Source organism: Penicillium soppii, assembly GCF_028829465.1.
Source record: "Penicillium soppii strain IBT 18220 chromosome Unknown utg000010l, whole genome shotgun sequence".
Taxonomy (NCBI): domain Eukaryota; kingdom Fungi; phylum Ascomycota; class Eurotiomycetes; order Eurotiales; family Aspergillaceae; genus Penicillium; species Penicillium soppii.
The window spans coordinates 3,508,862-3,536,620 of record NW_026643240.1 but is presented as its reverse complement, the minus strand read 5'-3'; the positions used below and the strand labels follow the sequence as shown (position 1 = coordinate 3,536,620).

Genomic DNA, 27,759 nt, shown 5'->3' with positions numbered 1-27,759 from the left:
ATCTGATCCTTCGATCACCAAAAATCAAAAGTGTTTATCAAATTTTGGGATATTATCATCCATTACATATCTGACCTATGACTGACCACCAAATTTTGCCATCAGGCTCTGAAAGCCTACCAGACGACATGTTGGACACCAATGAGAATACCGAAAAAGACCTTTCGAGTTTCGGAAAAGCGCCAGATGGGGGTCTTCGAGCGTGGCTCACTACTGCCGGAGCTGCTTGCACGTTCTTCTCTGCCCTAGGGTTCGCAAACTCGTTTGGTGTTTTTGAAGAATACTATCTTTCGCATCAGCTGATAGATCAATCGGCGGATGACATTGCATGGATTGGGTCATTATCGTCTTTTCTTCAGTTTGCAGCAGGTGCCATTGGAGGGCCATTATTTGATCGTTATGGGGCCTGGGTATGTTCTCTAATCTAGTGCATTGGCCCAAGAACTTTGAAGCTAACATGAATCAAGGTTATCCGACCTGCGGTAGTACTATATGTATTTTCTATCATGATGACAAGCCTGTGTGAGAAGTATTGGCAATTCATGCTCGCACAAGGCGTTCTACTGGGCATCTCTATGGGTCTCTTGCAATTCCCAACAATGGCAGCAGTGATGCAGTATTTTGATAAAAACATTGCGGCAGCTCTGGGTGCAGCGGTTGCTGGATCATCTATTGGTGGGGTGGTGATTCCAATTGCTTTATCAAAGATGTTAAACAGCACATCACTGGGATTCGGCTGGTCCGTCCGGATCATTGGATTCGTTATAACACCACTCCTGGCCTTCGCATGTCTCACAGTGAAAGCCCGGTTACCACCACGAAAAACGACATTTTTTATACCGTCAGCTTTTGCTAAAGTGGAATATTGTCTCCTTGTGGCATCAATGTTCTTCATGTTCCTTGGCTTCTTCACCCCTTTGTTCTACATCCCGACATATGCCGTGTCTCGGGGCATGGATGCCACTCTCGCCTCATATCTACTTGCAATCCTCAATGCTGCTTCGACGTTTGGTCGTGTCATTCCAGGTGTTTTGGCAGACAAATTTGGTCGATTGAATGTGTTGGCGTTGGGGGGAACCATCACTGGCATTATCATATTTTGTATGAACAAACCAGTGTCCAACCCAGCATTGATAGTATATTCAGTTGTCTTTGGGTTTTGGTCTGGGACAATCGTTTCTGGTGCAACTGCAGCACTCTCAATCTTGATTCCGGACCCCAGGGTAAGCGGAACATACATAGGAATGGCCTTGGGGGTTTCTTCAATCGCTGCTTTGATTGGTCCGCCCGTTAATGGTGCTCTTCTCAACAAGTACCATGGGTTTCTGGAAGTTTCTATACTGAGTGGTACAACTTGCGTGTTTGGTGGAATTCTTGCCTTTCTCATAAAGATGAAAACTCCCCAGGGACTCATGGGGCGGGTGTGAAGTTGGGAAGAAGATAGAGGTTTGGGTGAACATAAAGGTTTCTGTTGTTTTACTCTGCAACGAGCAGCTTTCAATATGGATATATCGAAGCTGGATATTGATACAGCGCATGTACAGAGTCGTGAAGTACAGAAAATGAAAATAACCGGTGATAGTTCTGAAATAACATTCGTATTAGGTCAGGCTTTATCAAAAAATAGAGTGAGGCCCATCGAGTGTCTAGACCTAGGTAGCAATCATAGAAGGCAATATCTTGTTCAGAAATTGGACAGGATTTGGGGCATGCCTTACGGTTGTTGCGTAGATACCCACGGTATGTGGGGACCTAGGTGCTCGGGCAAGGACATCATTCTGGTCGGGTAATGCAAGGGGCAACGTAGAATACCTTGAGAATACCGATGTTCACCCGTTTATCATATGGCTTAACGCTGCAGTGAATTGTATGCGCATAAATAGGTAGGTTCGATCGTATGGCTATTTACTGAAGCCATCTTTTCCTGGAAGAAGAATGGGCATCTATAGCGAGTAAAACAGCGCGTTTTAACTTACTTGTAGAAAATGAGCACGAAAGATTGTCGAATAGCACAGCAAAATCGAAAAATACTCGTATCAAGTGTGCTACGACCGAGGTGATCTGAAGTAGGAAGAGAGTAGAGGCTAAACACAGGATCTCGAATTTAATTGGATTTGATTGGCTTCCTTATCTCATCCTTAGACAATGTCAACACATCTGAAAACAATAATTTATATTTTTTCATTTCTCGCTGTTATCGACAGTGGTCGTGATTAGACTCGAGTGAAGTTCATCGCGATGACAGTTTGTTGATTTATTTTATACCAACGGTGGACATACCGGATTAGGCAAATTATAACATCTAAGTGAACATTGTGCTGATGTTCAGTCAAGTGTCTTTGATGAGACTAGCGATGTAGCCAACCGCAGCCGATCTTGTTTTTCTTTCTTTCTTTCTTTCTCTTCTTGAAGATCGTCGATTATTGAAGTGTACGTTGTACATTGTGGTGGAACACACTTTGCATACTTTGCCGGGCCGCATATGCCTCAAATCCCGGGGTTCGCAAGGGGTGCCAATCACGACAACCATGCACAGCTCCTTCAGCCGGCCCACATAGGGTTGGGCAACATCAAGGCGTGCATTCCAGACATGTCTTGTTTTTCTGCCCCATACCAGGATAATACGCATGGTGACTGTCGGATGGCCTGACGTTTATTTGACAGTTCCTTTTATTATCAGCGGTACCGTCTTTCTTCCATTCTCTTTTGCATCTTCTTTGAGGTTGAGGTTGTGGTTGAAGACAATCATGCGAGGTTTCTCATCTTTGGCTGCTGTAGCAGCTGCTGTGAATGTTGCATCAGGTCATGTTGTACCTCTGCATTCGATGCGCGCATCTGCATCCCAGGCGCCGATATCAGCCGCTGCTGAAGGTCCTCCGAATAATGACGTTCCGTTTAACTGGGCTCTTGCCTCTTCGTTGGCTGGAATTACTGGCCCGCAACCGAGTGCTACTGTTCATGAGTACGTGATAAATACACCTTTATCATTCGCGAAGAGTTCGCCCATTGCCACATCCTCCTCAACCACAAACGGCATTTCATCAGATGCTACGCATTTGTTGTCGACTAAAAACCAGGCTTCGTCAGCATTAGCCAAGGCTACATCGGTGACCAAACAAATCACCTCGGCAGAAACTAGCCCGTCTGCAAAAAGCAGTACTTCTGTACAGACCACTTCTTGGGTACAAGCTTCCAGCAGCTCACCCAATGTTTTGAGCCCCTCATCAATGACCACAAGAACCAGCGTGAAGGTCAGCAGCAACTCTCCCAGCTCTTCCTCAATCAGAGCTAGCAGTTCGTCGAAGAAAGCCAAGGCCCCACCACCTACACACACTGCTGTGATGCAGGCCAATAAACCATTACCAGTTTCAAGCTTGTCGTATGTGATCCCCAACCCATTAGATAAATTCGCTTCTCACCAGAACCTCCAGGCCAATGTTTCAAATGAGCCATTCACCTGCAACGAAAACGTGTGCACGTCCGGCTCACAAGTCCCCTGAAGCTTACTGGCTCGATCAACAAGATCACTACCAACATGGTGCTGGATTTGCACCCTATGCCAAGAAGGGGGATTATCCAGTGTACCGAAATGTGATGGACTACTCCGTGATCAATGATGGGACTGGAAACCAGACGCCGAGGCTTCAAAAGGCTATTGACGACGATGGAGCTGGAGGTACGCGAAAGGGACAAGGTGTAGGCCGCTATCCCGCCCAGGTCTATCTGCCAGGAGGCGTGTATCAACTTGGAAGCACCCTCAGTCTCACCGTGGGAACCATCATCGTTGGAAACCCTCTTAACCCACCTGTGCTAAAGGCCGCAAAGGGATTTGATGGTGAGTATCTGGTCATGGGCTATGACTCACACAACGGAAACCCAGAAACTAGTTTCGCGATTGTTATGAAGAACGTAATTTTGGATACGACAGCTCTGGATCCCAACCGCCACTTCACTGCTCTGCAGTGGGGTGTTGCGCAAGGGTCAGGATTGACGAATGTGCAAATTCGCATGCCATCTATTTCGACTGGCCACGTTGGAATCGATATCAATGCTGGTTCCACAATTGCTGTTACCGATGTGGTAGGTTCCCCAAATATGATTAGAGAGGAAAAATTTCTGACACTGAATTGCAGAACATTGTGGGTGGAGCCATTGGAATCAAGAACTCTAATCAGCAGGTCAATTTCAAGAACATTTCCTTCAAATCTTGCGGCACAGCTTTCTCCGCCGCTGGTGGCTGGACAGTCCTCATCCAACAAGCATTATTCGATGGCTGTGGAACAGGTGTCGACATGACTGGAAATGGCTTAGGCAGCCTCGTGCTACTAGACTCTACTTCCGTCAACACTGGACCAGTCATTCGATTCTATGATTCGTCCCACGACTCAGGCAGCCAGAACAGCCAGTTTCTCATTCACAACCTCAACCATGATACAGCAAACGCTATTGCAGTTGACTCCAATGGGAAGGTTGCTTTGGCCGCCACTCCCCATGTTGACACCTGGGTTTGGGGCACTGTTGTCCCCGAGCACTTTGAAACGGGCGCAAATTGGCACACAAAGCGTCCTGCGCCTTTATTGGCTAATGATAAATACTTTATCAAGGCCCAGCCAACGTATCAAGACTACAGCAAGGAAGATGTTGTCAATGTCAAGACTGTATCGGGTCATGTAGTTCAAGGAGATGGCCAAACCGATGACACCAAGAGTCTGAATGCTATCCTTGCCGAGAACGCGGACTCTTGCAAGATTACTTACATCCCATATGGTGTCTATCGTGTATCTGATACTATCTTTGTGCCGGTCGGAACACGCATCGTTGGAGAAGCGTGGTCTGTCATCTCGGGATACGGCGACAAGTTCAAGGACTCCGACAAGCCCAGACCCGTTGTGCAACTTGGCAATCCCGGTGATGTTGGTCTTATTGAAATTCAGGATATGCGTTTCTCAGTGGGCGAGATCCTACCTGGTGCAAAGATCATTGAGATCAACGCCGCTGGTAACGAGCCTGGTGATGTCGCACTCTGGAATACCATGGCATTGATTGGCGGTACCGCCGACACAAGTATTGCTACTGCCTGCACATCGCAAGATCCAAAGAACTGCATGGCTGCATTCATGGTTCTGCATCTCACTGAGAGCTCATCTGCATACATTGAAAACTTCTGGGGTTGGACAGCCGACCACAACCTCGACAGCCAGTCCCTTCTCACCATCATCTCCACCGGTCGGGGAATTCTTGTCGAAGCTACCAAGGGCACGTGGCTGACGGGGACCGGCTCCGAGCATCACTGGCTTTACAACTATAATTTCCACAATGCCCAGAACGTCTATGCTGGACTTCTCCAATCGGAAACGCCATATATGCAGGGACAGGGCGAGTACCAATCAGCTCCAGCACCGTGGTCTGCCATCGCAAAGTACGGCGACCCCGACTTCTCATGGTGTGCTGCAGACGATCAAAAGTGCCGTACTTCTCTTGCTACTAATGTCGATGGTGGATCAGACATCGCTCTCTACAACTCTGCCGCATGGGCCTTTTTCGACGGGTACTGGAACGGTTTGTATAATGAGCCTTGCAATGGAAACTGCCAATCAAACATGATGCGCGTCACGAATAACCCTGAGAACCTCGTTTGGTACTCCATCAGCACGCGCATGACGGACGTCATTGTTCTCGATGGGAAAAGTAACCCTCGTGAGTCAAACCACAAAGGTGGATGGGAGGCCATCATTCAGGTTTATGGGCAGTTCACATCTTGAATTTTGTCATTTGCATCATCATTGGACATATGCATTAATTAAATATATATAGATATCAAATTAATCAATAATGAATTATTTATGAATTGAACTATTGAACTATGTACTAGCAATGCAACGTAGTGGACAAGGCCTAGATGCCCATATTGTGGCTGTATAGGATGTTAGGCCCCTGAGTATTTTCGCCATACAGTATGGAGTATCTCAGTCCAATATACGGAGTACATACGGAGTACTCCGTACATGTGACGTCTTTTGACGTTCTCCCGTTTTCCCTTGTTTCTAGCCACTTCTATGATTTGTTGCCTTATGTTTCAGGCCAGAAATACGAGGGATTCCGACTTCGCCCCTTACAACTTAGTCCACAACCAATCATGAAATCCCGTCCTGTAGCCCTTTGCGCCTTCGCAATACCACTCGAAACCTTTAACGCGTCATCAATTGTCTTGGCCTCAAAGCCATCATCAAACACGACCAGGACCAATACCTGGAAGTTCTTAGAAAGCGTTTTGTTGTTTTAATAATGACGAGCGCCGAGACTGGTTGATCCAAAACAGGAGTCGACCCACTGTATCGGAAAGAATCGCTCTCACACTGTGGTCAACCACTCACAGAACTCATTGACAGATGATCTGTGGAGATATTTCCCGGGGCCACAAATGCATATCCCTAAGGGGGTCCAACTGGGGACAGTGGTCTGCCGGTGTTTCCGGTGCAAATTGAGTTGTTGGGACCAAAGGCAGAAGCATACCATCGAACAGTTTACTAAATTTGTCCAGGGCTGTGCATCAGCATATTCAAGCTCATGCAAGTACCTGCACGTCCTGAACGTTCAGACCTTGCAGGTCGTTTTCCCGGGGAGAAACGCTAGTCCAAATATAGCCCCCAAGACTGCGCCCTCATTACGAAATGGGTCCCTCATTAACTCGAAATGACGATATGTTGGCCAATTCCCGCCATACAGGCTTAGTATGGCGGGACATCAGCCCCAGTCCCCTAACACGGGATTGGCCCCTATCCCTGAGCGGACCCTGCGATCGACATACAAGTTTCTATTCACAAGGCTGAGGTCATGTTGCCACTGGCTGCCTAGAGAACGGGAGGCGCAAATAACATCCGATGTTACTATCTTTAGGGAAATTGCTCGTGGACCAAATATAAGAAGGATTGGTTTTCCCCGGATCCTCAGAATATCTTCTCAATCTAAAAACTCAATTCCTCTACTTAACCTACCCAAACGACAATCACACTTCAATCCAACCACCTCGCGTCAAAATGAAATTCACTCTCATCAGCTCCGCTCTCTTCCTGGCCACTGCTGCCATGGCCTCCCCCGACGGCGTTGACGTGAACTCTATCGTGTCCGCAGCCGAAGGCATCGCCTCAACAGCCGTCAGCGGCGGTGAATCCGTCGGCTCCGACGTCGCCGACAAGGCCACCTCCATCTACGACGCCGCCAGCACCGGCGGCGCCGCAGCCGTTTCCTCCATCCGCAGCGAAGCCAGCGATCTCTCCACCCTCACCGGCGACGCCGCCACCATCGCCTCGTCCATCACTAGCAAGGCTGGCTCCATCGCTTCCGAGGCTACCAGCCGCGCTGCCACCTGGGCCTCTGCTCAGACTACCCTGACCAACTCCGCTGGCTCAGCTACCGCTACTGAGTCCACCACTCTCACCAGCGTTGCCACCGGCACTTCTACCGATAGCACTGCCAGCGGCTCTGCTGCCGCCACTACCTCTGGCAACGGTGCCTTCGCCCGCCCCACTGCTGTCGGCGCTGCCGCTGCTGGTATGGCCGGTGTTCTCGGTATCATGGTTGCCCTGTAAAGGGTTGATAAATTGGCTCTGATTTGGATTTGATATCAAACATGATATCAGCTATTCCCATCTTGACGACTTTCCTTAAGATTTTGTCCATAAGTTTCTCGCCTTTGGAAAAAGAGAAATAATTCTGGCGTTTTGAAGCTGTATATATACCTCTTTTGTACATTGGGTTCATTTCAATCAATATCACATTTGCAAATATTCTTCTTACAGCAGCTTCGGATTTGGAACGTATCAAATTTCATTGCTCAATATCGTACTTTTTTCCTAGAACTTTCCAAAGTAGAACTCACAAAAGGGGTTCTCAATAAACACAGCCAACAAGTCCCGTATTTTACGGTCGCAGGTGTTCGCCCAGCGTTTCAATATCCGGGATTATCGCAAGGTTGCCCTTGATTGTGGTCTTGAGCCTGTTTGAGCTTTGGATTTCCTGAACTTCACTTTCCTTCAGTTCCGCGGAGCGTGTGAGTGCGTCGGAGGAGTTGACTCCACCCGGGTTCTGCACCGCAGCTGTTGTCGTCTGAGCCTCCTCATGCCTTCAGCTGGCGAAAATTCTCGACTATGCTAACGTTGACGTTGGCTCGCGGCTGGCTAGATGGTGTTGCTAGCTTATCCTCGACTAACTCACATAGTGTGCAGCTAGTATTTGCCACTATTCTAGCATTTGGCACCATGATGTGGGAGTCGGCATAGCAGATCAACCTGTACGCTGGGTTGAAAATAGTCATATCCCATAACGAGATAGGCATGGCTATGAAGCACAGAAAGAGCCTACTGACATTGAAGCTACCCTCGATGATAATCTTTAAGTGGTCCAAAGAGAAGTTGAGCCGTGCCTGCCACCGGCTAACTTCGCATATCTCTGTATTTCCTCGAATGAGTACGCAAATAAGAGCTGTTCCTGTTTGCAGTCCTATCTTATGCGTTGATTGATAGGTCTCTGACACAGAAAAACCAAGGGGCCGCAACGTGATGCTTTCTTGGTCGTTATCGCAGATGTATTGGGCAGCGTATTGGAGCTTGTTCATCAGATCATTGGATTCAGCGCAAAGAGACTCGTGAAACTGTGTGATAGTGACGGGCGAGGGCACCACGCTGCTAATCTGACTGGCTGACCGGAGAGTGAAGCTTTCATCAAAATCGTTGTCGCTAGCTTTGTCTTCAACGCCTGCCACGAAGGGTTATTGTGCCCCATCTTTGGTGTAGCTTCTCCGCCCCTGAGATAACTCCGGTTGATAAGAAGAACACGAGGAACCCAGGATGAAGAGGAAACCGGGTTACTGTACCCGGGGGCGCGAATCGCTGAGGGTCCCATGATTGTATTGGTGCATAGACGAAGTCACCACTGTACAGGCTCTTGTCCAATCCTCCAGTACTAGATAATATCAGTGCATTGTACTTTCGGCAATAAAATTATGTTTACCGGATAGATGGTTTTTTTTAGCTAGTCTTGCTGCAGATGGCCAATGAAGTGAATCACAAACAGTGTGCGCTCCTTGCTATATTATAGCCATATATCGGACACAGTGGCAGTAATGGCTGTCTGGGCATCTTGGTTCGATGATCCGGGGATGAGAAGACCGGTTGTATCAAATCTGAAAAATTTCCTGAATACTCGAGTAGTGTAGCCCGTGAATGAGCCAAGCTAGGTTAATCAGAGTTCCACCTCAGATCCAAAACAACGGCTTTTTGATTGCATTGTTCAGTTGAACACAACGTCTAGAGTTGTTGCCAATGGTTCTAAGGGCGTCACCATAACTATTCTCGACATGCTGATAAGTAGGTGTTCGGGCGCTAGGATCCTCCAGCTTGCACACAGTCTGAGCGAGGTATACATTGATGGAGAGGGAACTATGGATCTTCGGTACTGATGGAGCAAGAGAAACATCAAGTGGCTGGCGATGTCTGCTCTAGAGTTCAATTTCCTTTGAAGAATGACAAACAATGGTGAATCTGCCTGCCAGGCGCCTGGGCAGCAAAAAAAGTCTCACACGAAGGTCTCACTCATCAAATGCAAACGCAAACATTCACGAGGCCGCAGTTACCCCGAACTCTAGGAACCATGCCAAAAAAAGAGTTGGTATAAGACACTCGGCAGCTATATAAAAATATAAAAAAGAAGATGAAGGCAGAAGAAACGGAAGAATCTACTCGTCCTTGTGGCCAACTGGGGCTGGTCCTCCAGGATGGATCCCCTGAGATATCGGGTGAGCCATTATACTGTCAGAAATAATGGAAGCACTATCGTTGATAGTCATCTGTGGTCCAGTATACCAGCGGCGTGCACAGAAGTAGTAATAAGCTATACACCCCGCCCAAACAAACCCATTGATAACTATGGTATAGTTCATGTTTGATGCTGTCAAGAATTAGCGATATAAGAGTGAAGAGGGTGAAGGAAGCGGTGGAAACACACAAGTTGGACTAGGGCCTTCAGTCGGGAACATGGATAAAACGACACCGAAAAGAAGATATACAACAGCCACCGTGGCAATAGGCTTGCTGAAACGACCTGTATAGAACTCGCCTGGTTGGAACCGGGATTGACCCCAGACTAAGCGACAGAAGATTGGTGTGCCCCATGAAAGATAGTTGCTCGCGACAAACAACGAGAAAAGAGCGTTGGCTGCGGCGGAGTCAATCAAACAAAGTAGGCCCAAGATAATCGACACGACGACTATTCCGCCAATCATACGAACTGGCTGATACTGAATTCGTTTACTCACGTGGCGGAAGAACCCAGAGAAGGGCAGCGCACCGTCGCGGGAGAAGGCCCACGCCTGACGTGAAGCGGCGACGGTCAGACCCAGGCCAATCAAGAACTGAATGAAGCACAGTACAGCCATAAAAGCCAAAGCACCCTCTCTGCCTAGTGCATCGTAATAGATTTGAGCCATTGGCTGTCCAAACTTCGTGCCAAGAGTAGCGCTAACATCGGGGTCCATAGTGGCAGCAATAACGGACAACACCAAGAAGCCCAGCACGAATGCAGAGCCGGCCGACCAGATTATTCCGAGAGGAACGGCCCTGGCGGCGTGTAGAGCCTCTTCGCTCATGTGCACGCAAGAGTCGAACGAGCCAATCGACCAGATCGGAGCGAGCCAAGCAAGCATAAATACCCATCCAGTCGGCCAGGTTGCTTTGTTGTCGATGTGACCATACACGAAATGAGCCGTGTTGAGTGACCCGCCGCGCGTCACCTTTCCAACCGGCAGTGCAATCACTGTCGCGATAATGATAGCCACATTGATATAGATGCAGAAGGTCTGAATCATGGGCATGATGCGGCCGCCGAGTGAAGCGCAGAGCCCATGTAAGAGAACTGCCCCAACAAATACGCCATAGAGTACACCGTTTGAGGCAGACCATCCATCGCCGCGTGAGATGGACACGCATGAGAGAATCATCAGCGCGAGGGTGTCTATATAATAGGGGTAAGCATTTTCAACAATAATAGCGAGGAGTTGATCTCACAGTCCACTGAGCATATGCCACCGATGAGACCCAGTGTATTACTATACCCGATCAGGAAGCTCAATGGCCCTTTCCATTTCTCTCCAGCGAAGTAATGTGTCCACCAATATAATCCCCCAGCAGTTGGCAGAGCAGACGCGAGATCAGCCTAGACATATTAGCACTCTTCTCCCGCGCGGTCAACAACAACAACAACAACCAAAAAGAAACATACCATCGCCAATCCAACCAACATTATGAATACACTGGCTGTGAACCATCCCTGAAAATGTCAATCAAAGCGCGACACCCATAAGTGACCGATCGCATACCCAAACCATCCCAACCGGACCGGCAGGAAGGGAAAAGGAGAGTGACGACGCGATCGAAGGCAAAATGCCCATCACACTGAAGGCGATCGCAAACACCTGAGTCGTCGAATAATGGCGCCGAAGTTCCTGTTTATACCCCATACGCGCTAGAGCGCATTAGCGAACGGCCCCACAAAACAAAAGAGCCCATCTCACCCAGGAGTTGCACATCAGCGGGATCTGCCATCGCGCCGGTCGCGTGGCCTTTCTCGGGGTTTGATTTCATGAGGCGATTCACGATGGACTTTCAACACACATGCATGGAGAATGAACTTGTTTGGATGGTCGATCGTGCTGAGTTGAGAGGAATGTGTGGAGCTTGCATATCCTCTCTAGCGTCAATCAACCTCGCTGCAATCATCCAATAATCGATGCAGTGTCCTGCAGGAAAGGGGCGTCCAATGGAGGATGGCAGCCTGGACGCTGATCACCACTGCACGAAGTCGAACACGCCTGCATTACTATTTATGTGGTCATCCATGTCGACATATTGTGAAGTAGCACAAATCTAGTGCGACAATCGATCGGCAACATTGTGCATGTCAAGTCACCTTCACCACTACAACAATTCACCGTCTCATCCCGCATTCGAACTCACGATATATTTGGATAACTTCATTATGATTATTCGATTATCGACATCTTCAAACAAATGCAAACAATGCAGCATGACCTTCTCAATGCTTGACTCTCGAGTATTGCAGATCTCCCGTGTTCCGTCTGCTACGACTACTCCATTTACACCTGGTAGATCACTTACACATCTCCCAGCTCCACTGCTTCGTGATCTTACAGCCGAACCTTCACAGGCAACATCATCGCGAAGAAAACGATAATACTAAACTTGTTGCTCGGGCGGCACCTCAATCCTGGGCTGCTGGCTTGGTGGCGAGTCATTGGTCATGGTGTGCTCGGATCCAATCACCGATTCCTTTCGTGATCTGACTTCCCACTCGTTATAATCCTGGCCGGGATTGATTTTCTCCCAGCGAACAAAGCAAAGGAGATGATAGAAGGCAGAAGCGAGGAGGGATCCCAGGAGTGGGCCAACCCAGTAGATCCAGTGATACCCGGGGAAACTGCGGTTGATCACATCTGGGCCAAGGGAGCGAGCCGGGTTGAGAGATCCTCCAGTATAATAATCACCTGGAAAAGAGATTTGTGAGATTGATTTCCTTTGCAAATTGCGGACACGGAAGATACATACCGATTAACTCTGCAACGAAAAATGCCAGACCGATTCCCACTGGCGCCAGGTAGGTCGACTTATGCTTTACCACCGCCAGCATGATAACGACAAGTACCAACTGTGCGGTCAGGAACATCTCAATGAAGAGGCCCTGTACAATTGATGCACCGCCGCCCAGTCGGGTCGCGCAGTTCAGGGGGCCCGGAAACAGGGCGCTCACCACACCCGCCGCGGCAATACCGGCGACAAGTTGAGCGGGGAACACAAACAACCCTCTGAGAGGAGGCATTCCACCAGTCAAACAAAGCGCAAGGGTGACCTGATGACTGTTAGCTACAATGATCGTATATGCCTGTCATTGTCCCTTACCGCGGGGTTGAAGAGACCGCCAGTCACACGGAAGAAGGCCCAGACATTGACCGTCAACGCAAAACCAAAAGAAAGCGCCGAATACATCAGGTTAGAAGTATTAGGCGGCGATCCAGGTGGTGGCATGGGCGTATTCGACACCTGGGTACCCGCAAAAGAGAAGAAGAGAAACAGGAACGTGCCGACAAACTCGCCCATCACACACAGCAAGTTGTACCGCAGCTGGTCCGGCAGCTGGAGCATAGGCAACTGGCCACGGCCGCCGGGACCTGGCGGGCCACCCAGCGTCGAGACATCACCAGAGTTCCGTTTCTTGAATAACATCGTGGTCGATGGAGCTTCAATTGAGAGACGAGAATAGGACTTGGGATACAGCGGACAGGTAGTCTCGTCAGGATGATGACTTTTCACTGGACTATCCCATTATTCTGGCACGAAACCTATATATCCTCTCCCAGCAGCCTTTCCACTACAAAATTGCATATCACGGACGTCATTACTGTCAACACAGACGCATTTTCGCCGGTCCATGTATCATCGATCAAGTCTTGGCTGCTCGTGATCAACCTCGGTTATCTTTTCAACCATGCCTGGACCGACTCATTCGCAATGGAATAGGCTCAATATGTCTCTACTCGCTTGCAAAGAGTCAAATCGTGAGGTAAGCAATTTAGGTTCGGCCGGTGGAGTCAACAAACAGCAGCCGTTGGACGGGACCACCCGGATTTTCCACAAACGGCGTCAATCGATCGTCTAGACCACCAAGCGAAGATCTCAAATGGATTGTCCAATGTATGTTCGGCAGGACTTGACTCCAGATTTTTCCAGAATGCTGTCGATTGGCTAGCGCGAAACATGGATCCTTAAACGCCACATTGATCAACGCCTCATAATTTGCTGCTATAGTTTGACACCTCGGACTTTTCCGTGAACTCTCCACTGGGCTCGTTATCTTTACCTCTGGTGTTGAGCAGCTTTTACAGATCTGTTGGTTTGTGCCATGGTTTGCCATTGTGAACCGGGAGTTCAACTTCCACCACAACTCAAACGAAACCAATTAACTAGCATTGATGAAGCTGAAGACGTCAAGACAATGCCAAAATGGGTAAAGTTGACTTAGAATAATAATTCGCGTTGGTCCTCTTCAATCTTCAATCCCCCTAGCGAAAATCCCGTAACTGAATCCAGATTTATCTTGGTAGACCAGAACATGGTCAACGTTGGTCCAGTTTTCGGGTTCATAAATATCGCGCACATGCTTGAAAAGCCTGCCTTCGCTGGCATGAATTATGATCCTAGTGGGTAACGATGTGTGTGAAAGTCTATCCCAAGCCTCGGGCGCCTGTTATACTGTTTCGGGCTACAGGTTTCGAGAAGAGGTCCTGGAAAACGTGATTGATTTTGTTTTCTATCAAGAAGCTGAATAGATGTTTCTTCATTATCGAGGTTTGAATCATTCTATCTATGCCTACGTCTAGGGAACTTCTGTTCTGAATGTCAATTACCTACATTTATAGAACTGAACTAGCATACTTACCTATCTACGTTGGCATAGAGTGAAAGTTTATGTTCATTAGTATTTTCTCAAAATTTAGTAGAGTTTTTTTAAAGCAACAAAACTACATGTAAGTAAACCATCATAATAGGGAAGCCGTTTAGTAAACCGGCCCCGGGGAGAGAAACCCCGAGAAACCACCGTAAACCGGTGTAGTCACGGAAAGAGTAGTTGCCAAGACGAACCGGGCAAATACTGTTGACGGAAGCTGTAAGATCGGGTTTAAATGGAAGAAATCGGCAATCTCCGGCCGTTTGGCCCGGTGACAGTTGTCCTAAACATTCTCGCGCGTGGCCTGACTGATCGGGATTGGTACCCCATTCGAGAATGTACCAAAGAGGAAATTGCTTTAAAAATTTCACTAGTGGGATCTTGACTATATCTTCAAATCAAACACGGCGATATGCATATTTTATCAATGAACTCTATAGTGGCGGGTATGATCCGTGATGATCGGCGATTTGACATATCGATCATATAATATTGTACACTGAATGTACTAAGTATAGCAACAATTAGAAGCTTTCTCTTAACAAGATATTGTTCTGTTACAAAATTGTGAATCATGTGACATTTTGCTCCGAGAAAAACCCTGCAGCCAATCCCGAAGAAATTCCTTACTATATACACCTCATCTCCGTGGCATCTCCGCGGAGATGCGTGTGCCTTTTCGGGCAGTTCGTAGTCATAACAAATCACCTTCTAGAGTTTTCTAATGTCATTTTTTGTTATTCAGGTACTTTCATCTATGATATATAAATCAATTGATCCCCCGTTATCGGGAGAATACAACTTCACTATCAACCCGATCCAATATATCAATCATGACCTCCAATCCAGGAATGACACCAGACCAGATCGCCCTCATCAAAGCGACGGTGCCAATTCTTGTACAGCATGGCAACACAATTACAACTGTCTTCTACCGCAACATGCTAGAAGCCCACCCCGAACTCAACACAGTCTTCAACACACCTAACCAGGTCAACGGTCATCAACCTCGCGCACTTGCTGGAGCATTGCATGCATATGCCTCGCATATCGACGATCTTGGCGCGCTAAGCTCAGCCGTTGAGTTGATCTGCAACAAGCATGCGTCGCTATACATCAAGCCCGACGACTACAAGATTGTCGGAAAGTATCTCCTCGAAGCGATGGGCGAGGTTCTCGGTGCTGCATTGACTCCAGAAATCCACGACGCCTGGGCCACTGCTTACTGGCAGCTCGCGAATTTGATGATTGGCCGCGAAAAGCAACTCTACGAGCAAAGCGAAGGCTGGACCGATTGGCGCGAGTTTAAGATCGCCAACAAGGTCAAGGAATCTGAAGAAATCACCTCATTCTACCTCGCTCCAGTCGACGAAAAGCCCTTGCCCAAGTTCCAGCCCGGCCAGTATATCTCCGTCCAGGCTTTTGTTCCAGCTCTCAACTACCTGCAAGCCCGCCAGTACTCGCTGAGCGATCAGCCCAAGCCAGACTATTACCGCATCAGCGTGAAGAAGGAAACCGGCCTCAACACGGCCGACCCAACTGCTGCCGCCTCCCAACCTGGTTACATTTCAAATCTGCTGCACGACACATTCAACATTGGTGATACCCTGAAGGTTTCACACCCCTACGGTGACTTCTTCCTCCCGCCGAGCGAGACCGAATCTGCCACTCCGGTCGTGCTGATTTCCGCCGGCGTGGGCCTGACCCCTCTCACCTCAATCGTAAACACATTGACCTCAAAGGCCCCTGTAGGCCGCAGACTGCACTTTATCCACGGCGCTCGAACATCGGGCGCTCGCGCGTTCAAAGAACACATCTCTGCACTCCCCAAGCTTTCTCCTGCCATTCAAGCAACCTTCTTCACGAGCATCCCCGCCGAAGGAGAGAAGCAGGGCGTTGACTACCACCACGTCGGACGTGTGGACCTCAGCAAGCTGGATGACAAGGATCTGTTCCTTGATGATGCCAAGACTCAGTACTATATTTGTGGGCCGGAGAGGTTCATGACAGATACACAGTCGGCTCTCAAGGCCAGAGGCGTTGGGGCCGACCGTATTAAAATGGAACTGTTCGGCACTGGGGGGATTTCTCAGTGAGGATAGAGTGTTCGTTTGTGTACTGCATTGCTGCATCTCATTTTTCATCGTGTTGGGTTTCTGGCGTTAGGAAAGAAGGCACATATCTCGACTCTATAATATTACGATTGACGAATGCAAGTTTACCGATCATATTATCATGATTCAGCTAGTAAATTGTGATCTATTGTTGGAAAACATCGGCTCGGTGACGGTGACCTTGTAATCCTCGGTCTTTAGAGGCCATCGCAGACCGAGAACCGAATCCCATTTATAAGCAGACGATCGCCAAAAAAATCCTGGCGACAGCCCAGTGACACCACTTTGTTGAATGGTAATAAAAAGCGCACATTCATGTCTGTCTTTTGATTCAGAGAATTGTCCTCGCTAGTAATCGTATCAAAAAGATCTTGAATTCAACATGGGCCCAAATATCGGTGTCTTCCCTGCCTCCGGCGGACTTGGAACAAGTATTGTGAACCACTTGTCCAAGCTAGTCCCAGCATCAGAGCTCGTGTTAATCGCGAGAAAGCCCGAGAACTTAGAAAACTGGAAGCAAGATGGCGCAACCGTCCGGCGAGCAGATTACGACGAGCCATCGACATTAGACACGGCATTCGACGGCGTGGATGTCTTAATGTTAATCTCGTATGCATCATTCGAGATCGAGCATCGCGTGAAGGTAAGCGAAAACCCCCAAGCCAAACAAACCATAATCTCACCAAGACCCAGGCCCACCGTCTTGCCATCAACGCAGCCACAAACAGTGGAGTCAAGCACATATTCTACTCCTCCCTCGGCTTCGGCAGCGGACTCAGCGACAAAAGCGTCGCGCACGTTATGGGCGCGCACATCGAAACAGAGAAATACCTCGCTTCACAAAAAGACAAATTAACATACACGTCTGTGCGCGAGGGACTCTACTCCGAGTCTTTCCCGATTTACACGGCGTGGTTCGACCCGCAGAACCCAGCGGATGAGATTACGATTCCTCACCCCGGCACTGGGCCCGGCGTTGCGTGGGTGAAGCGTGATGAGCTGGGCGAGGCTACTGCTAAGCTGATTGTTTCTTACATCAATGATCGGGATAGCTTCCAGTATTTGAACAAGATTGTTCTGCTCTCTGGTTCGCGGGAGATCTCGCTCGCAGAGACGGTTGAGATAGTGGGGCGGGCGGTTGGAAAATCACTGAGTATTCGGGAGATCTCTGTCGATGAGTATGTGAAGCTCCCTCAGATTGGAGATCTGCATACATACCATGGTGTTGATCTCTCGAGGGAGTGGGCGACGGCTTGGGAGGCAATTAAGAATGGCGAGACGGCTGTTATTTCTCCAGCTCTGGGTGAGATCCTTGGACGTGAACCGGAGAGATACGAAGATACTATCAGGGAGTTGATCGGATGAGAATATGCAAGTCCGTTTGTATATACTTTACTTCGGCCAATTTTCTTGATTGAATGAACAGTGATACAAATCGTCCATTACAAAACTTCGACTTCGCTAATATGTTCGATATGTGCAGTCGTGATTAACAAGTACAAAAGAGCGAAAGAGGTGATCCATCATAGACCCCTCCTAAAATAAATAACAAGCAGCTCTCATCCAGCCATATTGTCAAACAAACTCGCTAAAGTTGAGCAAAGATTTAAGCGGAGTAGTTCTTGAGCTCCTTGACGTAGAGCTTCTCAGAACGGTACTCAGAACTATGAGCAGCGTACCAGTAGATCTCCCTGACGGGGTTGTCGCCGTAGCCGTCGATAGCGAACCAGGCCTTGCCGCCGTGGGTGAAGAGACCCTGCTCATTGACACCGAATCCGGTGAGGTTGCCGCCCTCGGGGACAGCACCGGAGTGGGGAATGGTCAGGCCGACGGGCGAGACGGAGTTCTCGATGATGTAGAGGTTCTGGAAAGCAGTGGGGACACCGTTCTTAGCGGTGTAGGAGACGAGGCCGTTGGGGCCGCCACGGACTGTCGATGGGTTAGGAGGTAATTTCGAGAAGGTTGGAGTCAGATGGGAAGCTTACGGATCAGGATGTCGTGGGTGGTGGTGTTGGCACCAATGTAGGCATTTTGGCCATCGGTAAGGAGAGTGCTGCCGCCCTCAGCAACGAGGGTGAAGGCATTGGGGAGGCTAGCAGCGCTGATGGCGCTGACGAAGCCAGTGATAGCGGCGAGGGAGAATTTCATTGTGAATTCGTAATGAGCTTTTTGAATGAGGACAGAAGGGCCATCATGCAGCGGACATGAGACTCTCTTATAACCCCAGAAATCCGGGTGTTGATGCAATATGGATCTAAATTGAGGTTCCTTTTGTTGAGGTCATAAAATCGGGCACGATTCCACATTAAAAATTAAAGTGGCTACCTTAGAACTTTGCATTTGACGCTATTGGCCGATCATCTCGCAATTGCAAAACATGTCTTGAAGCCCCTCATAACGGCAAAATGCATGCTTTGGACTACAAATGTCGTCAAAAGGGCTGCTTGGACTTTGTGGTAACGGAATCTTGCACATACATCCGTCGTGTAGAGTCACACTTGAACACACTATTCGAGCTTGAGTATCGATATTCCGACACTTTACAATCTAAAATGTTTCTCGAAACCCCTGAAGACCCTGCATTCTCCTCATTTCCCGGTTTAAATGCGGCGGCTTTTATCCGAAAAGTGGAACTGACTCCATTACGGGAATCAGCCACTGTCGATCTTCAGGTTTGTGGTGGAGGAAGTTCGGGGCATTCCCTTTTTGTGCCTAATACCCAATCCTATTCTTAGATCAATTTCTGCCGCTTTGGTTGATGTTGATTGATTTAGATTCAACGATCGTTGATCCGTGGTGATGCACACATTAACATCGGATGTGCGAGCTGCTCAGCCCTTCCGAAGATCGCCCGCGGGTTTCTCGGAGACACCCTGCGGTTTTCTATTTTCGAACTTCTACAACGTAGCATGTCCCATTCTAGAATCGAAGATGCAACTCTAGTTAAATGGTCCGCATATCAGACTTTGGTCTTTGCGTGTGGGTTATTGAGAAAAATTCGGGTATCGGCAAGCTAGAGTAAAGGGGCTGATTCCTGCTTGACCCCTGGCGATTGCGACGTGAAATCGTCACTTAATGATCCAGCGGAAGAAAATCAGGTAATTACATAGCATGCAGATAGGATAACCTGATCCGAAAACGCCGTACGTCCTAGCGGGCTTTGTGATCTTCCAGCATGCGATTCAAACCCTCACTCACACTTCATGTATATACCGGTTACTCAACAATTTAAAGGTGGATCATTCTCTAATTATATACACTCGGACTTAAAGGCTGGGCGTTTTACTTTGGGTTCCCATAATGGCATCGCTTTAGTGTGCGCGAAGAAGTCCTCGATTACGACATAGCTTCTTCTATGTTATGATATATACTCCATCATTTCTTTCGAATCCAATGTTCGTTGCAGGATTATTGTCGTAATCTATAGATATATACTAAGCATTTTGTTTGCAATTTTCCGCGGTTGTTGCTTATGTTCCTCTGACACTGGAACTACCTAGGTATATACTCTAGTTATATCAAATCGAAAGTTCATTTAAATAATCTAGATAGGAAGCCAGGCTGCTAATCAAAAAAAAAAAAAAACAACGCCGTCGTGCTCATTTGTACAAATAAAAGAAGTACGCGCGAGCAGGGTAAGTCTTCGCGTCCATAGCGCCAGCAATCAAATCCTCCTTGACATAACGGAAGTATTCGATGATAGGGGCGTCATCATAAACCATTGCAGTAGAGACCTTTCCCTTCCACTCAATCTGGCGAAGCTGTGGACAAAGAGTATTTAGCTTCAAGACTAATCAAGAAAACAAGGAAATTTACCCGGGCATGGCCCCAATCAGTATTCCAGACCCTCACACCATCTTCCTTGTATACCTCAATTGGATTGACATCTTCCGTTGATCGAAATGTCCTCCCCGCCCACTTGATATTAGTGAGTCTTTGCTCGACCGGGTGGCCTGTGCTAACGCTCGCTCCCTTCCATGTCCCCATAAAAGCGTCTGGCTGAATAGGCTGAAGTTTGTCGAAAGCAGCTTGAACATCTTCGTCGGAGAGATTCTTGTTGGTGACAAGTTGCTGATAATGCTCTTCTGGAGAACTTTCATGTGCGCGTGTTAGTAGATTGATTCAATGGGGAGCTTCTTCTCGTTGCGTACAGAGACATGATTGCTAGGTGGGTTTATGATTGTCAAGAAGTCGGTATATATTGTGGTTGCTTACAAGTTGTGGTGATATGAGTTCAGTAAATAACAGCCAAAGTGATGTCCATCTCTTAATAGCTTTGTTTTCCAACCCCCTCCCCAACAGGAGAGGTTTGTCGCACAACCTGCGTCATTCGATCTTTGCTTTGTTTACTTCAGCGGTCGGATCGATCTCCACCACTCATGGTTCTGAAATCTCATACTGCTATTGGCTCTAGTGGAAATAAATGTGGGGTCCCACGAAGTGGCGGGCGATTTAATGATCCATAATGGGTAATCGTGCAGGTGATATACTCGTTTTGGAGATCTGCAGGAAGTTTGCGATCACAGTCGTCATAACTGGAAACTCCCTGGCCTCGCAAGGTCATTCTTGGAGTATGTTGCCATACAATGCCCTATGCGCCCATGTGTTCTGAGAAAACGAGGAGTGTGCGCTTCGTATCAAATAGGCTAGTTTAGAAGCCCCACCATTGTATCTGGGAGAGATTGGGAGTCCACTTAGCCTAGACTTCGAATATCCAATGGAATGGACGAGAACGGGGTGTTCATCTCAGTGCAGAGAATCTCAGAGAACACCGGCAGCAAAATTCAAATGCATATATCAAATCTTGATGTATGAGTATCAGTCCATCCAGCAATTACGCAGTAGACAAATTGCTTCCTCCGGCCAGCGTGGTTTGTCACCCACCATTAGATCTCGAATTTTGATGCGTGATGAGCTCAATTGTTCCACAAACTGCATCATAGGATATGCACCATTGCGCCTCAGCCCTCGCCCATCCCATCGCTTTTTCCAAAAAATCGTCCTCCCATCACCTTAAAAATAGGCATGATTGAGTAAGCTTGTTCATTTGCAACCGTAAATCCTTCGAAGATTCAAGTTGTAGTGAGTTCCACGTGGGATAATTCAACAATACAACATACCTTGTAGGCAATCATGAGACAAGATAGACACGAGTGTATGTGGCATTTATTTGGATGTGAATATTCGTAGACGTAGCATCAATGAAAGGGTGATCAAACAAGCGAAAGTTCGACTCGGAGGTTTGTGGCTTAGGCTATGAGAATCAAGCAATCAAATTGAGAGAACAGACGAGGATAGTGATTCAAGCGTGATAACAAGTTTTAATCTATGGCTGTTGATTGGAATCAGTCGAAGGTGCAGGTCTTGAAGTAAAAGGAAAGGCAATGACTTTTGGGAGGAGAGGGGCTGAGATTCTCCAAAATTGTACCTTGTTTGGGAAAAGAATTTCAGCATTCCATTTAAAACGAGGCTTCCCCTGAGTTTCATCAAAAGGCCAGTTCTGCAAAGTTCCAAATCGGAAGTAGGATAGCCAGCTGAATGTGAAAGATTTTCCGGCATATATATCTTGAATCAGCAGGTTGGACACTCAAGGTAATGCTTCTCAGTCTAGTGAATTCAACAAAGCCCATGATGCATTGCCATCGGTCGGTTTTCGATGAGTATGACTAACAAAGAATAAATTAGTGGCGGTACAAATTTTATCCTCCGATAGTCACTTCGGGTCCGCTGGCTACCTTGGTGAAGGGCTATTCCAGCTGCCTTCGAACATTCCCCCGCTGGGAACCAAAATCCGGGGACAAAGACCGGCTTTAGATTCAGATCACTACCCGTGTACTTTATGCAGCTGACGGGGTTTACGCCCGTTGTTGCTCCACTTCTGGGCCAGGACATGCCGGGTGGACTGACCGGGTTTCTACATCTGCAACACTGGGGCAACGGGTCACCTGCAGGGCCTAATTAGCTATAACGGTCTGGATTGCTCAGTAATTGCGTCGAGTGGTCCAAATTTTAAGGTTGTGATAGATCTGAACGAGGGTGTATATTGTAAATAGGGATGCTGGTCCATGGGGTCTGTGAGCGATGAGCCACAAAGTCAAACTACTCGTATCATTTTTGATAGTTGTCAATAATGAACATGTATGAAAGTGTTTCACTGAATCTCGGAACATTAAAAGGTACAATCGGATCTGGGCAACCAAGATCGGGGAGTATCTGGCGACAACAGATTCAGGCCATACAATATCTCATGGAGAAAAATTTTCACCGGCAGCTAAACAAGAGTATAACTTCCGTGTGAGATTTTCGTGAAAATTCGGGTTCTCACAAAGGTATGATTGCAGAATTCGGTGGACATCGGGTTGGGGCTAGTGGCAGGGCAAAGGAAAGAAATGATCCGAGTCACTCCACTAATTGAAAGCGCAAGTGGCACTCGCTACTTTAGGAAGTAATCCGAGTAAGCTGGTTTTACCTGTCTTTCTACTGGAGGACACGGCGGCCCGTCGAGACGAGACTAGTCCAAGTCTAACTTTTATGACATAGCTTTGTTTATTGTCCTACCAAGTTAAGCAAGGCACATCTCAAGGGCTAGATTCCCCAAGGGTGCTTAGGATGTGTATTCATTGAGTGAAAACTTTGCAGAAAAGTGGCTCTGATCTTCGGCCAGACTTGACAAAAGTACTAGACTGATGCATGTACTTGTTGACGTTGCCACAGCCGGTGGTGCAGGGAGACAGCATAGCCGATTATACATGTGTTTAAAAGAAACAATGATATGTAGGTGGTATTGAAACTACTTTAATATTTTTGTCCAAAGGAGATGTATCACAGTGGCTTGTGGGCGAGTTTAGCCACAACTGCAACTTGTCCATGTCTATCATCACTGTATCTCGGTGAAAGATCGGCTACCATACCCTCGATAGTGTTTTCTGGCATTATATGCAGCTGGCCACGTTCGATTTAGTTGCATACGTCAAATGTGATGCCCTGCAGGGATCCGATGACCCACCAAAGTGAATGATAGGTGATCGTCAAAGCATTTCCAGTCAGGCAAAAATTCAGTAGCAATTTATTGTTTGAGAAAACAGGGTAGAGAAACAGGGTATAATTTTTACCGCCAGGGGGTAAAGAAAGTATAGGCCAAGAGCCGAGCATTGCAGCCACAGGTATCTTGTCTACTTACGGATTTCTGGCTGATACACGTATATTCCCATACCAGGATTCTGAGGCATTTCTGAATACACCTGTCAGATATTGCCGCTTTTAATGTAGCTCTGTACTTTGTAGCCCCACCGGGTCATTTAATCCATAGTGTACTCGTAAGCCATTTTTGAGGAATATCATGTACAAAGTCTGCTGTATGAACATTACCATTAGTTGGACAATTAGTAAGATAGGGAGCTTGTCGTATATTGATGAGAGAAGAAACGAGACTCGATTGATCTCTGTGTTGAAATACCGAGAGATATCCTCACCTCATTATTTCTTCAAATAGATCCACGCATATATATAGTTGCTCTAGGGAATCAAAACACCAAGAACATGGACATGCACGAGGTCCGTACACATGTAGGCAGCTCGGACTAATGAATATAGAGCCTTGCTCTAATTAAATTGAATTTGGTAACACCAATTGTCCCGACGACTCATTTTCTGATTCTGATGAACATGGAGATCGGCTAATCTTCTCAAACTACGGAGTAGGTAGAGTGCAGATTAGAGCTCGTAGATCTGCTCAAATTTATGGCCTCTATATGACCGTTGCATCCATTACAAGTCTCTGCTAAACATGCTGGTCTCTTGGTTCGAAAGTTAGGAAGAATCCCAGAGTAGAAATACCCTCCTCATAGGTGGACACTGAAGATATGCATAGCACTTCCGATTATAGTCTTGAACCGCGATAGGAGAAAATAATCAATACAATAAAGATCCTAAAGAATTTCAAAGCAGCAAATGAAACATACCGAAACAAAACAATGAACAAGATACATACATTACTACGTATGTACCTTAACAAGGCGAAAAGGGGTGAAAAAGTACCATGAAAAATACAAGAACAGTGTCGGCTCCGGGCTTCGGCCGAGAAAGGCTTGGCACGGTCCAGCCCACTGGTTCCCGCAAATCCACCTTCAAACTGGACGTTTTTCTCAAAAACTTCAACGGTTTCACGAATGGATCTTGGAAGTATCGGAATGACATCGGAGCCGGCCGTTAGAGATCTTGACTGGGGTGATCTCGGCTTGGAACCACCGAAAAATAGTGGGAGCACCTAGCCGGTGGCCACAGCCGTGAATGGATCAGGGTCCCTGACATCACTCTCAATACAGTAATCGTCCGTTCCGAATCTACTTCGTACTGTATCTTTCCAGGGGGGGGGGATCCTTTCTTTATATAAAATGCCCTACGGCCGAAGCCCATCTCCTGTCCCCATGGTATAACATTCTCTCCTAAAGATTTATTTATAACTCAAGATATCTTTCGCCACTTTATCCTTCTACCAACTTACTATATATCACCCCCAACCGCCAATTGCCCTCGAGGCCAACGTATGATCCTCCAAAATGTGCATCATGGCTTGCAATCGATCCAATGAGATCCCCAATCTCTCTATGGATGAGGGGTCCTACCTCAGCCAACAGCTGAGCCCCCAGTCTCGACCGACCGAGTTTTTCAACAGAGCTTCCGATCCCCTAGCTGCCAACTGGAGCTATGACAGTGCCATCGATCTGTTTTCACTTAACCCCACAGAGATGGAGCCCGTGTCCTTTGACTTTGCCGACAGCTTGACGAACCTTGAGTCCAAGGACTTGTTTGCTGACCCGTTCGTCGGTTCGTCTGGCATCAGTGGCTTCTCCATGCCCATGCCCGAGGATGCTGCTTCCCTCTCATCGGTATGTCCCTTCCATATCTTTTTTGTGACCAAGCCTAATTCTCAAGCAGGAGCTCGACAGTGACGATCAATCATGGCCATCTGCTGCGGCCCGCCAGTCGATTGATTCAAACGCGTTCGAGGTCACCAACGAGGCCTCCGACTTCACCTCTCAGACTCAACCAGAGATCAAGACTCGCTCATCAAAAAGATGGTCGTCAAGTCCCGAGATGAAACAAGAAGATTTTCCCACACCGCAACCCTCCAAATACACCTCCACATCCCGCAAGACCCGCAGTTTCTCCCGAGACTCCAACCGCTCATCCGGCAGCCAAGACCCGCAGATGCGGAACGCCGCCAAGCGTGCCGCTCACAACATCATCGAGAAACGCTACCGGACAAACATGAACGCCAAGTTCGTCTCTCTAGAGCAGGCCATCTCGCCATCAGGTATTCAAAAACACACTAAGGTTGGTGCTGGCTCTCTAAAGAAATCAGAGATCCTCACCAACGCCCTCTCATACATTGATGGTATTCAACAAGAGAACCAAGCCCTGCACAAGGAGCTAGCAATGCTCAAGCAGAGCATGGCAGCGGGTGCAATCTGGCGCCCCACCAAACAACCCCGAATGTGATCGGCACACATCGATCATGCCACTGTTTTCAAGTACCACTTTTATTCTCATGACCGTGACGAGTGTTGTGTATCCTTAGAATAACCGGTAAACTTGATCCCGGTCGGCGTTTCTTTCATTTCTTTTGTATATATTGTTTGTCATTCAACACGGCGGAGGCGTTCGGATCGGAGTTATTTGGACTGATTGAGATCTCTCATCTCTCATATGATTTTCGGGTCATGGCGACAACAAAAGTGTTTTGATTCGAATTCCCCTACATTGGCGGGGATTCCTCATGGAGTGTATCCTAAAGCATTAATATAATTGCCAAGACTCGGATGATTCATGTTTACTCAAACATTCTCATTGTTGTCTCAGTGTATGGCCTGATAGTTCCGAAAGTGGAAATAGTCGCGCCGGAGAAATTCGACGGTATATATACCATACCTGCAGCGTAAGTATCTGTCAAGGCTTTTTGTCTTTCTCTCTTTGACTGAGCACATTTTTAACTAGAGGTTGGCAGGTCGTTGGTTCTTGCTCGACTCCGCGACAACTTAGTATGGTCACCTTATCTCGGATCTCGTCTTGACTTCCTTGTAACCGAACAAATACTTCCAGTATGACATGGAATAGAGGCCACCAAAGAAACGAGTCGGAATGAAGAGAATGTAGTTCTCTGATTTTCAAGACCTACCTACAAGGTTAATTGGTATTCTCCAGTGCGGGTTTGAGAGAAAAAGAAACGTTTGACAGGCTGGGTGGGCACCAACATGACAACTGCGATAGCGGAAGGAAATCACCCACCATGCTAAATATATCCATCGCTAAACAATCAAACGCACCAATTCAGCAAGGGGAAGAGAATCGAAGTCTCCTAGAAGCCACCAACCAATCCCTTCAGCGTACGAAAGGGGTCCAGGCTCGAAATTCCCAATCGGGAATAAGGCGCTGCACCGTGCCTGAATATCACTATTATTCCTCGGCTTCACAGCCATTTGGACATACTCATCCGCTGACCATAAACAGAATCTTGAAATGCAAATCACAGCGAACTTGTCGGTGCATCACGAGAACACCATCGCGAATATACGGACTGAATTACCCCAGACTTTGCGGGGAAGCAGGCATCTCATGGTGATGCCATACTTGTCTACCTCCTAGCCTCAAGAGGAAGGAGCAGGAGACGCAAATCACCGAGACACGGCGAAATAAGCCAATAATGGACCGACTGCGACAATTAGATGCGGCAAGGACTACTCTTCAACGGGTTGGGATGCGGCGATGTCCAACGGGAGAGAGATGGCGAACTCGGACAAAGCCTGGCTCTTTTTTACGAAGCTATTGTCAAGAAGTGGACCCTTCGATGCCGTTCTCCGGAAAAAGCTCAATACTGGTGCCTGAATGGTGCAGGATGCATCGTTTCGTCTTTCCTCTTCATTTCGAGAAGAAGGCGGGCATGAATAACAACACTTGATTTCACTAAATGATCTGCAAATAGTGATCACCAACTACCGGTGAATTGACATGAACCACTGTGTTCTCGTTTTGATATCACATCTTCACCGAGACATGGATATCCGGCACCGCAACATGGAATTGACTCCACAGGACTAATGTTATCTAGTATATCGGTAGAGACACGAGATAT

General features: G+C 47.6%; 11 protein-coding genes across 11 annotated transcripts; 6 read left to right on the top strand and 5 right to left on the bottom strand.

Moving 5' to 3' along the window:
- Positions 1 to 77: 77 nt before the first annotated feature.
- On the top strand, positions 78 to 1,427 carry N7529_012008 (Major facilitator superfamily domain general substrate transporter; the record flags this gene model as incomplete). The annotated part of the gene is made up of 2 exons (XM_057247534.1): positions 78 to 410; positions 468 to 1,427. The coding sequence occupies 2 exons, from the start codon at positions 78 to 80 to the stop codon at positions 1,425 to 1,427; spliced, it is 1,293 nt and encodes a 430-aa protein (XP_057092883.1).
- A 1,320-nt stretch (positions 1,428 to 2,747) lies between these two features.
- N7529_012007 (glycoside hydrolase family 55 protein) lies at positions 2,748 to 5,762 on the top strand (the record flags this gene model as incomplete). The annotated part of the gene is made up of 3 exons (XM_057247533.1): positions 2,748 to 3,379; positions 3,432 to 4,080; positions 4,134 to 5,762. 3 exons carry the CDS (start codon positions 2,748 to 2,750, stop codon positions 5,760 to 5,762), a joined length of 2,910 nt encoding a protein of 969 aa, XP_057092882.1.
- A 1,275-nt stretch (positions 5,763 to 7,037) lies between these two features.
- N7529_012006 (putative GPI anchored protein) lies at positions 7,038 to 7,589 on the top strand (the record flags this gene model as incomplete). Its single annotated transcript, XM_057247532.1, has 1 exon — positions 7,038 to 7,589. The coding sequence occupies one exon, from the start codon at positions 7,038 to 7,040 to the stop codon at positions 7,587 to 7,589; it is 552 nt and encodes a 183-aa protein (XP_057092881.1).
- Positions 7,590 to 7,920: 331 nt separating this feature from the next.
- N7529_012005 (uncharacterized protein) lies at positions 7,921 to 8,335 on the bottom strand (the record flags this gene model as incomplete). The annotated part of the gene is made up of 3 exons (XM_057247531.1): positions 7,921 to 8,122; positions 8,156 to 8,177; positions 8,215 to 8,335. 3 exons carry the CDS (start codon positions 8,333 to 8,335, stop codon positions 7,921 to 7,923), a joined length of 345 nt encoding a protein of 114 aa, XP_057092880.1.
- A 1,398-nt stretch (positions 8,336 to 9,733) lies between these two features.
- N7529_012004 (putative GABA permease (Uga4)) lies at positions 9,734 to 11,636 on the bottom strand (the record flags this gene model as incomplete). The annotated part of the gene is made up of 6 exons (XM_057247530.1): positions 9,734 to 9,945; positions 10,003 to 11,007; positions 11,061 to 11,208; positions 11,275 to 11,322; positions 11,372 to 11,517; positions 11,567 to 11,636. The coding sequence occupies 6 exons, from the start codon at positions 11,634 to 11,636 to the stop codon at positions 9,734 to 9,736; spliced, it is 1,629 nt and encodes a 542-aa protein (XP_057092879.1).
- Positions 11,637 to 12,248: 612 nt separating this feature from the next.
- N7529_012003 (uncharacterized protein) lies at positions 12,249 to 13,292 on the bottom strand (the record flags this gene model as incomplete). Its single annotated transcript, XM_057247529.1, has 3 exons — positions 12,249 to 12,556; positions 12,618 to 12,918; positions 12,969 to 13,292. 3 exons carry the CDS (start codon positions 13,290 to 13,292, stop codon positions 12,249 to 12,251), a joined length of 933 nt encoding a protein of 310 aa, XP_057092878.1.
- Positions 13,293 to 15,347: 2,055 nt separating this feature from the next.
- fhpA (flavohemoprotein) lies at positions 15,348 to 16,610 on the top strand (the record flags this gene model as incomplete). Its single annotated transcript, XM_057247528.1, has 1 exon — positions 15,348 to 16,610. The coding sequence occupies one exon, from the start codon at positions 15,348 to 15,350 to the stop codon at positions 16,608 to 16,610; it is 1,263 nt and encodes a 420-aa protein (XP_057092877.1).
- Positions 16,611 to 17,010: 400 nt separating this feature from the next.
- On the top strand, positions 17,011 to 17,993 carry N7529_012001 (uncharacterized protein; the record flags this gene model as incomplete). The annotated part of the gene is made up of 2 exons (XM_057247527.1): positions 17,011 to 17,271; positions 17,322 to 17,993. 2 exons carry the CDS (start codon positions 17,011 to 17,013, stop codon positions 17,991 to 17,993), a joined length of 933 nt encoding a protein of 310 aa, XP_057092876.1.
- A 241-nt stretch (positions 17,994 to 18,234) lies between these two features.
- N7529_012000 (uncharacterized protein) lies at positions 18,235 to 18,776 on the bottom strand (the record flags this gene model as incomplete). Its single annotated transcript, XM_057247526.1, has 2 exons — positions 18,235 to 18,557; positions 18,614 to 18,776. The coding sequence occupies 2 exons, from the start codon at positions 18,774 to 18,776 to the stop codon at positions 18,235 to 18,237; spliced, it is 486 nt and encodes a 161-aa protein (XP_057092875.1).
- Positions 18,777 to 20,227: 1,451 nt separating this feature from the next.
- Positions 20,228 to 20,720, bottom strand: N7529_011999 (DUF4334 domain-containing protein; the record flags this gene model as incomplete). The annotated part of the gene is made up of 2 exons (XM_057247525.1): positions 20,228 to 20,389; positions 20,445 to 20,720. Coding segments are annotated over 2 exons (438 nt in total), but the record flags the coding sequence as incomplete, so codon positions are not given.
- A 4,466-nt stretch (positions 20,721 to 25,186) lies between these two features.
- Positions 25,187 to 26,129, top strand: N7529_011998 (uncharacterized protein; the record flags this gene model as incomplete). The annotated part of the gene is made up of 2 exons (XM_057247524.1): positions 25,187 to 25,516; positions 25,566 to 26,129. The coding sequence occupies 2 exons, from the start codon at positions 25,187 to 25,189 to the stop codon at positions 26,127 to 26,129; spliced, it is 894 nt and encodes a 297-aa protein (XP_057092873.1).
- Positions 26,130 to 27,759: the final 1,630 nt, after the last annotated feature.